This window comes from Astatotilapia calliptera, chromosome 4, assembly GCF_900246225.1.
Source record: "Astatotilapia calliptera chromosome 4, fAstCal1.2, whole genome shotgun sequence".
Classification (NCBI taxonomy): domain Eukaryota; kingdom Metazoa; phylum Chordata; class Actinopteri; order Cichliformes; family Cichlidae; genus Astatotilapia; species Astatotilapia calliptera.
The window spans coordinates 12,930,794-12,940,337 of record NC_039305.1 but is presented as its reverse complement, the minus strand read 5'-3'; the positions used below and the strand labels follow the sequence as shown (position 1 = coordinate 12,940,337).

The 9,544-nt window shown below is 37.3% G+C and overlaps 1 protein-coding gene across 1 annotated transcript; it reads right to left on the bottom strand.

Moving 5' to 3' along the window:
- Nucleotides 1-1,264: 1,264 nt before the first annotated feature.
- Nucleotides 1,265-4,177, bottom strand: LOC113020020 (zinc-activated ligand-gated ion channel-like). The gene is made up of 9 exons (XM_026163690.1): nucleotides 4,114-4,177; nucleotides 3,850-3,992; nucleotides 3,689-3,733; nucleotides 3,489-3,595; nucleotides 3,231-3,400; nucleotides 2,706-2,821; nucleotides 1,941-2,151; nucleotides 1,681-1,839; nucleotides 1,265-1,529 (listed from the first exon to the last, which is right to left on the bottom strand). Exons 1-9 carry the CDS (start codon nucleotides 4,175-4,177, stop codon nucleotides 1,273-1,275), a joined length of 1,272 nt encoding a protein of 423 aa, XP_026019475.1. The 3' UTR covers nucleotides 1,265-1,272.
- Between the last annotated feature and the right edge of the window lie 5,367 nt (nucleotides 4,178-9,544).

The window sequence follows — 9,544 nt, the reverse complement described above, 5'->3', positions numbered from 1 at the left end:
ACACTCTTGTATGTGTCATGAGATTTCGTCATGTGACCCATCAGATTTCATAGAGCCAGGGACTATTATCTTGTGGTGCTTTCCACCAATAAGAATGTCAAAACTATGAAATGGGTATTGACTTTCTTAGCTGCTCATTAACGCAAGGAAAAGTAACAGTAAGTCAAACAAATAACCACTTGTTATCACCAAGGCATACAGAAGTCCAAACCAGGTGCCACTGTTGCCAGCTAAGAGGAGGAAACTGTGGCTACAATTTTCATGCAAATTGAACAATAGACGATTGTCTCAATTTCTGCTGTAGCACTCCGATACTAGGTTAGAATATGGCATAAACAGCATGAAAGTATGGATTCATCTTGCCTCCTGTCAAGGAGGTGGCGGCGTAATGGTATACAGGATCATTTCTTGGCACACTTTGGGTCCCTTAGTACCCACTGCCACGAAGCTGAAATGATCTCAAACTGGTTTCCTGAACATGACAAAGAGTTCACTGTACTCAAATGGCCTGCGCAGTCACCTGATCGCAATCTCAATAGGGCATCTTTGGAACGTGCTGGAAGGAGAGATTTTCACCATTGAAGTGAAACCGACAAATCTCCAGCCAGCATGTAATGGTATCATGTCAATGTGGACCAGAAACTCTAAAGATAGTTTCCAGCACTGTGTTGAATATTCCATGAATAAGGCAGTTCTGGCAAAAGAAACCCCAACCCAGTACTTGAAAGCTGTACCTAATAATGTGCCTGATGACTGTATATCGTCCCAAATTCTCTAAATATGAACATCCTCACAATTTAGTAGTGTTGTGCAGATAAACAGAGGTCCAGCTACTAGCTAATCTCATAAATATGTCAAAGAGGAAAATCGATTAATAACGTTGTCGCCAGACTGCAGGTGAATCATTCAGCCACTTGGTGGCAACAAAGGAACACTTGGGTTTAGCAGATCTGGTAAATATGTGGATATAATCACAATAAAGAAACCCTAAAAATGATTTTTAGTTCATGGTGAAAGTTAAATGTCTTTATTTCTCTTATTTTTAGAAGTATGCAATAACATCTTTTTTGCTAAACACCCAAAGACACAGTACAACTACACATTTGCACACATCTGTAGACATCTGTAATTAGCATATCATAGTGACAGTGTGGTTTAACTAATCTAATACACACATGCAGAGGTTTTTATCAGTCATTGCAGCTGACATGTACCCTAAGATTTAGCTTTAAATAAATGTAGTTTGGTTTTAAGAGCAGCTCTTAATGCACATCAGTTATGCCAGAAATCAAAATGGTTAACTTCACATTTATAATTTAACATTATTACAGTCATCATAACAAGGTATCCAAGGCCACCAATGAAATAGATCCAGAAAAAAGTCTTGTCCAACATGTCGGCAAACTTGTGTTGTCTCTCCTTTTCCGCTTCGTTGGTCTCATGAGTTTCCAAGTATTTGGCCACTTTTCTGAGTATTCGACTGTTCTCTGAGCCATTCGGCTGGATGGTGCTAATGTCAGCTTTAGTTTCTGGAGGGATTGAAATCATAGTTAGAATAGGTTATGCCATTATTACTAAAAAAAAAATCAAGCCTCAATAAACATCAAGACACCTCATACATAGTAACAATTTACAGTTTCAATATTTGCAGGATTTGCTCTACAGTCAAGTCTTCCTCACCCTCATCCTCATTTTGTTCCTTGTTTTCTGTAATTTTGGGGGCTGATCCTTTGGACCAACAGCAGAAAACCAGTTGGCCTTCTAGGGATAGCCTAGTAGTTAGCATGGACACCAGCATGCTCACAACCAAGAAGATCAGGCAAATACAGAAGTGGGGTCCTGCAGCACAAACAAATTAGTCAGGTTTTTTATTTAACACCCAGTGTGAGGCCATGTATACGGTTTGTTTGTGCACATGTTTCTCTTGTAACATGACTCACGGATTATTGGGCTGCATTCACTGTCTCCAGGGAGCTGGCTATTTAGGATATTGATAAACAGGGTGAAGCTGAGCACCAGGGTGACCTTGAAAGCATTGCGTCCTCCACCTCGCAGTGGCAGAGCAAAGCTGACTATATCAACAAAGAGGATCAAATAACTGGGCAGCATCAATGTTAAGAACGGGTTGGTAGGTTTGAGTTTTAGTTCCACCTTAGGAGTATAACAGAAAACATAGCAGAAGAAAATAAAGTAAGTGGCTTTTCATTTTTGAAAGAATCTTTGTAACACTTGACATTTTTTTACACCTATGTATATAAATGTTAGCCAGTGTTCAATTTAAAGATGAAAAGGACGTTATCTAAGGATGCAGCAGTTAATAAGATAAGTCCTTTCTTTGCTCGTCCTAGCTGTTGAAAAAATGTTGGGTCACCATCATATGTGACAAGAGAACCATCAAATCCCCCCCCCCCCCCCCCCCCCCCATGAAAGAAAGTGGGTCTATGTACAGCCAGATTCTTTCATTTTTGGACAGTGACAATTTGTCACTGCAGTAAAGGCCCCGAAACAAACCTTGTTGACACTGGCTATGTCTTCTAAACTTCAGGAATTCAAAAAACACAATGATAATCATTTAATTTATTTTTAGTCTAATTCGTTTTTAACTGCTGGAAGGGGGGGGGGGGGGGGTGTATAAAAATGAATTTAACTCTTAAACAGTCACTGCAGTACCCTTAGTTACAAATGGCAGGCCTGGGTGAACTTACCTGGATGTAATTGCGGTCATCTCGTTTTTTCTGAAGTATTGCAGACATCGTTTGCCAGTCTCCGTGACTATTATCACTTAGTCTCACTTCACCAAACACCAGTGTTGTACCACATTCTGAATAAAATTAAGTCTGCTTTGAGATTGCTTATTTTAAAATAGAGTCATAAAGATAATTTCTTTTCAGTAATCGAGTGACTTCTTAGCAATATTGTAAGACACAAATTAAAAGCAGTAAAACTGGTAGCAAAGACCTGCAATGAATTAAGTTATATTGAAGAACTGCAGTTACCCTGCTTTTTTCCATGTTACACTTTTATGATCGTTGATCATAAACGGTGATCAGCGGTGTTGTTATGAGATTATCGTACTGTTAAAATTATTACAATTCCATTCAAATGGTAATGCATAAATTTTACATTTCAACTTATACAAATGGCCAAAAAAGTACGCGAAAACGAGACATTATAAAACACATCTCAGAAATGATCACATATGTAGTATATTAGTGAATTGCTGAGCTTACTGTCAGTGTCCCAGGCTTGTACTGCAACAGGACACACATCATAAGCGAAGGGATAGTTGAACAGGTTAACTTCACAGTTCACTTCTGCATTTATGATCAGATCGTCCTTCACTGTGCCGTTACTGTACACCAGCACATTAGCAGAGCCATGCTTCAGAGTTGATGTCATTCTACACAGAAGAGATAAGTGATGTCTCAGAAGAATTTTAGCCATTGTTTGAACTGGCTTAGTGATGGCTCTTGGATGAAACTACTTACGCGTTTGTTACAAGGAGCTCTGGAGTCCAGATTTTGTCTACTGGCAGAATTACTTCATCAAACTTGTACACCGATGTGTCCCACGCCAACTCAGGATCTTCCCATTCCTGTGTTTTCAAATCAAAATTTATTTTTTTCAAAATAATGTTTTGGGGTTTGTTTGTTTTTTTTACTTTTTTAAAAAGTATTTTGAAGCTTACGATCGAGGCTTGTAGAAGAATTAGTAGACGGAGTTGCTTTGTGTTCTGTTGAAAACAAATTAGGTAACAAAAGAACTGTCATACAGAAAAGTCACCAAAGAGGTGTAAATGGAGAAATGAAAATATATATATTAGCTCCACTACAAAAAGTTAATACTTACAACTTCCAGAGTCTGGTACTCTAATTTTGGCACTCGGACTTCGTGAGTGCAGCTATCGTTCTGTGGCTGCGACAACAGATTTTTATCTATCAACACGTTACTCAGACATCGGCGACTTGTGCAGTTGGATGAATGCACATGTTCTAAAATTGGAGAAAGTTTGAACATAAGTTTGAATACTTTTTACAACACTTTTTCACTGTTCTGCTCCCTCTTACAATATATTTTGTAGGATAAGCTTTGACAAAAGTAAGGTGCACTTACCTACAGTTATTACACTCAGTAAGAACATAGTCCTCACTAAATTGTGGGAAAGAAATTTCAGCATTTCTGTAGTCTCTAAACCGGACTTTATATCCAACTAAAAACTACAAATTGACCGACCAGTTGTGTGCAACTTTTTACCATAACTGTCCTATCGTCCTTGTTTAGGTTCAGCCCAACATGTCACTTTTATAACCCAGCTATGTCGTGTAACCTCTTAGAGTGTGCACGCTTCAAGACACTGACGCACAATAGCCTTTAGGAACACAATAACATGGTTATTTACAGAGGGTTCAGTGTGTTCGTGAGTGATCCTGTGTAAACAGAGAGCACATTTATTTCCAGTGTATTTTTACCTACTGACAGATACAGGTAGCTCCAGCTGCTTTTTGTTATTAGAGCTATGCTAATCTGCCTAACAATGGGCTGTGTATGTCATACATAAGAGTGAACTGAAGCAACCAGTAATACAGACAGTAATGCTGAATGAGGCTGGTCTGCCAGCCATAGATTCAGAACAAAGATCTGAGACATCTGTGGTTTAAGTTAAGTTGAAAAAAGGCGTGACCATTGATCAAACATCTAGTTTCGACAGCTGCATGATGAAGTCACTCAGAAGCTTATTAAGTTACATAATGCTCAGTCGAAATTCTGCATTGAGCTGGTACAATACATATTTTTTCATATGTAAAGACATATTGTTGCTGTACCCTATAGGCAGTATAATTATGGATTATTAACAATGCGAAAATAAACAGATCTCTCTGTCTTTCAAACTGCTGTGCCTCTGAGTGTTGATTTTAATTAAGGCCATCCTTAAATTTCGAATTGTACAGCAATTATGTCATATTATGTTAATGAAAATTTGAATTAATATGCATTTGGATTACATAGTTGTAATATAAAGAAAATAGTTATAATAGTTCCAGTAAACTAAAATTTCTAAAAAAAAAACAAACAAAAAAACAAATTTGGCCTCAGTAATATTTTATGTGCTGGAAAGCATGTGCTACTGTACATTTAACTCCTTGCATGCTTGACACATGATTTAACAACATCTCTTAAATTAAACCCTTCTTGCCTCTTTTTCCAGCTCAAAACACCATCTTCTTTTTTAATCAAAGCTTTCTCTTAAAAACTCTGTAGATTGTCTTTAATCTGATTGTTTCCTTACCACTTTTTCGTGGTGGATCACTACAGCATCACTCCTAATCCATAGTAGTCACATACCTTTCAGTCACAGACACATAGTCTACATCAGTGGTCCCCAATCCCAGTCCATGAGTCCTGTTGTCCCTGCAGGTTTTAGATGCGTCCTTGATCCATCACAGCTGATTTAAATGGATAAATTAGTTCCTCAACATGTCTTGAAGTTCTCCAAAGGCCTGGTAATGACCTAATCATTTGATTCAGGTGTGTTGACCCAGGATGAGATCTAAAACCTGCAGGGACACCGGCCCTCGTGGACTGGGATTGGGGACCCCTGGTCTACATGCTTTCTAATAGTCTTGAAAATAAAGTGAATTAATCTTGGCCCATCACTTGCATGGCCCTTTAATTCTAATCTTAATTCAGGTATGTCATAATGTGTAGCCTTGCAGACATTGAATTATGTATTCAATATTGAATATATTGAATCCTACTTGTTATTAATCTCTGGCTGTCTTCCACAGTATGTCTTTTGTCCAGTCTTCCTTCTCTCACCCCACCTGGTCGTGGCAGATGGCCCCGCCCCTCCCCGACCCTGGTTCTGCTGGAGGTTTCTTCCTGTTAAAAGTGAGTTTTTCCTTCCCACTGTCACCATAGGGGGTCATATGATTGTCGTGTTTTTCTCAGTATGTATTATTGTAGGGTCTACCTTACAATATAGAGCACCTTGAGGAGACTGTTGTTGTGATTTTGGCACTGTATTAAAAAACATGAATTGAATTGACAGTCAGTATGAGCTTATTTTATTGGTTATCTGATCAAAATCTTCTTTTAACTAGTTTACATTTTTACTTTTACCTCTTATTTATTTACAGTTTCTCCCTCCACACTGTGCAGGGCCATACATGTCTTTATAGGCCTGTATGGCCCTGCACAGTGTGGAGGGAGAAACTGTAAATAAATCAATAAACCAATCAATACACCCTTGTGTAACCTTCATATTTTTGTGTTATCAGTCATGTAGTTAAATAGATATACTATTTCCTGTCTGTTTTCACTTATTCAATATAAAGCTGCTGCTTGCAAGTGACACACTGATGAACTTCCCTTCCAGGTTATCTCTCAGAGGAATGTCTCTTATCTCTGTCTTCACACATTACTTTAGAAAACCAGCTTCGTGAATCAGGCAGGTTTTGAAATGGAGGGACGATCATGTTCTATTTTTGAAAGCACAAGAAGTTTGTTTTGCTGTTGCTGACCTTGTTGCAGCTAAATTTGCTCTTATGACTGCAGTAAAAGTGGTTTGAAACGTAGTGTGTACTTTCGGTTCACCTGTGATCTTCCTTGTCTTATCAGAGCTAAATTGGGGACAATTGAGACAAAGAAAATCTGTGTGCCAATGACAAAGCCTTTACATGACTGAGCAAAGGTTAACTTCTTTTCTAATAAAGCACAGAATTTTAACATGAAAAGGCTTTAACAGACATACCAGTTTTGTCGTAAGGAACTTCTAAAATATTCCATAGGTCATAAATTCTTGTATCCAATAAGGGTTCAAGGAGACATGCTAGCAGTGATATCGCAAAAAAATGGGACTTTGCCTCAGGACCAGGCCGGCCCCCTAGAATGTCACACTTTGCAGCCAACTAAATGTGAAGGTTACCACAACTTGAGCAACACATCGTCTTATGCTTGGTGGAATTGATGGACTTGTGACACCTGACGTACTCTGATCTACTCTGCAAGTAAGTTGAACATGTTTGTGCTTTGCAATGGGTTTATTAAAGGGGTACCTAATGTGTAAGACAGCGTTTTTAATCGAATGATCATATTTTCTAATAAAAGAATTAACTTTGTGAGCTACAAAAAAAACGCTAATAGAAAAAAAGTGCATAGTTTCTTTTACTTAATAATTGATAATATTTAAAAGACAAGAGGCTACGTTTATAAAAGTAAAGCTCACAAAACTCACAGAAAACAAAAGAGACATTCAGTTATAATAAGTGGATCCTAAATAATCTTTTATTATTATTATTACTCTAAAAACAAGGAACTAATTTGGAAAGACATTTAAAAACAAGCGATAGTGATATATACATTGTAAACTTCAATGAGTTAACAGCATACTGGATCTGTGTCATTTCAACTGTCTTGTAGAATTCCTCGAGGGTGGGAGTGGTCTCAGTTTTCTTAGACCTGACTGTCCTTGTCATTTGACATTCAGGGAACAGACTGATTGTTGCAGCAAATATGAGTCTAGCATTCCCCTACTTGTAATCCAAATACCTTTGCACTTGTTTTCCTGTTTTTTTCTGTGCATTAATTTAACATATACCAAAATGCAGACATCACCTTGACATAGTTTTCCATGGAAGACTTAGTAAAAAGTAGAAATAAGACAGTTCATCTTTTGGGCTGACATTTATTAAACTGTCATGAACACTGATTTGAAGATGATGTTGATTGACACAACTGTACAAACATTAACATTATTTGGTTTCATAATTAAACCACAGGAGATGTAAGATTAGACCTATTGAGTAGCCATTTATCTCGAGAGCAGATAAACAACAGCACGCAGCTCATTCAAATAAGTAATAAAAACACTCACTGGAAGGACATAGCTTATTGATCTGTGACTAAGATCCTGAAGAACAAAACTGGTAACAAGCTTAAAGCGGTGCCTTTGATTGTCAGGTGTCATTTATGATATCAATAACACCCGAAGTAGGCGTGTGTGCTGCAGACAAAAAGTGATAAAACCGTCTTGGCTTTGCCTTATTTTATGTGTTACTAAAAGAAGTAGGTGTGATTAAAGTTTGACATCTGAGGTAACATTTGGAGGTGAAAACTGTTAGAGGTTGTTGGTGAGTAATTATTTACCCTTTCGATAACAAACACAGATTAATAACTACACCGCACTAAGGTCAAGATTTTTGCTTAATTAACCGAGACAAACCGAGACTTAAGTTCTTAGGATTCGAGTGAAAAGTTACAGTAGCTGGCCTTAACTTTTTATGACTTTAATTTCTCAGAAGTCATTTGCACTCTGTTATCAAAACACTGGTCACTGCTCCCTGCTGGCCATTGTCACATCTGGAAGACAGCAAACTTGGCTAAAATTCAAAACTAAAGAGATTAGCCGAAGTGATTAAAAAGAGGTTTTTCACTGGGGAAAATAGGTTTTCCCATAGCTTGAGTTAATCTTGTTGGATGGTCGGGGCCTAATCTATATAAAGCAACAAAGTCTGTAACAGTGAGTAATTTAGCAAGCAAAATGTGTTAAAGTAAAGAAAAATGCACAAACAATACAGTAAAGGACGTATCATTATGAAAGAATTATGTCAGGCACTCAAACAGAATATTAAGCTTGACAGGATAAAAAAAATACACACTGCGTAACATCTAACAATTCTGATCATTAACAGTTGAAAATTGAAATTGAAAAAAAAATTTATCCAACTAAGTTAATGCAATATTCTTCTTACTTAAATAACGGTTAAGTACAATAGGATCAGAAAACTAGTGTTTATGGAAGCTTGTTGAAATGCCATGAAATTGACATAGATCTGCCTGGTAACTGTTTTTTGGGCTTTTTTTTCCACTGGTAGAAACATACATGTTTGTTCTTTTTACCGTAAAACAAAGCTGGTGTTTTGTCCAAGACAAAAACAACATAAGAGGAAGAAAATGGCATACTTACAATATAACAGAGGAACATGCCGTGCTTACATAAGTCTGTGTAATTGCCCTAATAACAATTTGGTATCAATATGATAAAAATGGTTTTGGACCTGGATTATATCTGACCTCTCTTAATGTCTTATATAACTCTTTCTATGCAATTGATGGCTAAACTTAAACATTAATGTGTGCGTGCAAGTTACAATGCTCGGCTTGTGGTTTGATCATTCCCTGAACGATGACTGATTTATTAATTTTTTTCACATATCTGTACTAATGAGTCTGACCAGGGGCGACCACAGCGCTATTTTTTTATGCCTAACTGTAGATTTATTAACTGGCTTATTTTCAGTGCTGGTAATTTAACAGAACTGAAAAGAAAAATTCCTATTCACAATTGCACTTTTTTATAATGTGGCCATATAAGTGCTTATTGAAAGCTTTGTAATGGAACTTTTTAGTTAATCATCAGCCAACAAGAAGCAGGTGATCACGAGGTCTATTTTTTCACACCTGCTCATTTTCTGCTAATAGCCAAAGGCACAGAGTGACCGTGGCTGCTAAAACATGAAGGTTTTGAGTCTGCATCTACATTTTA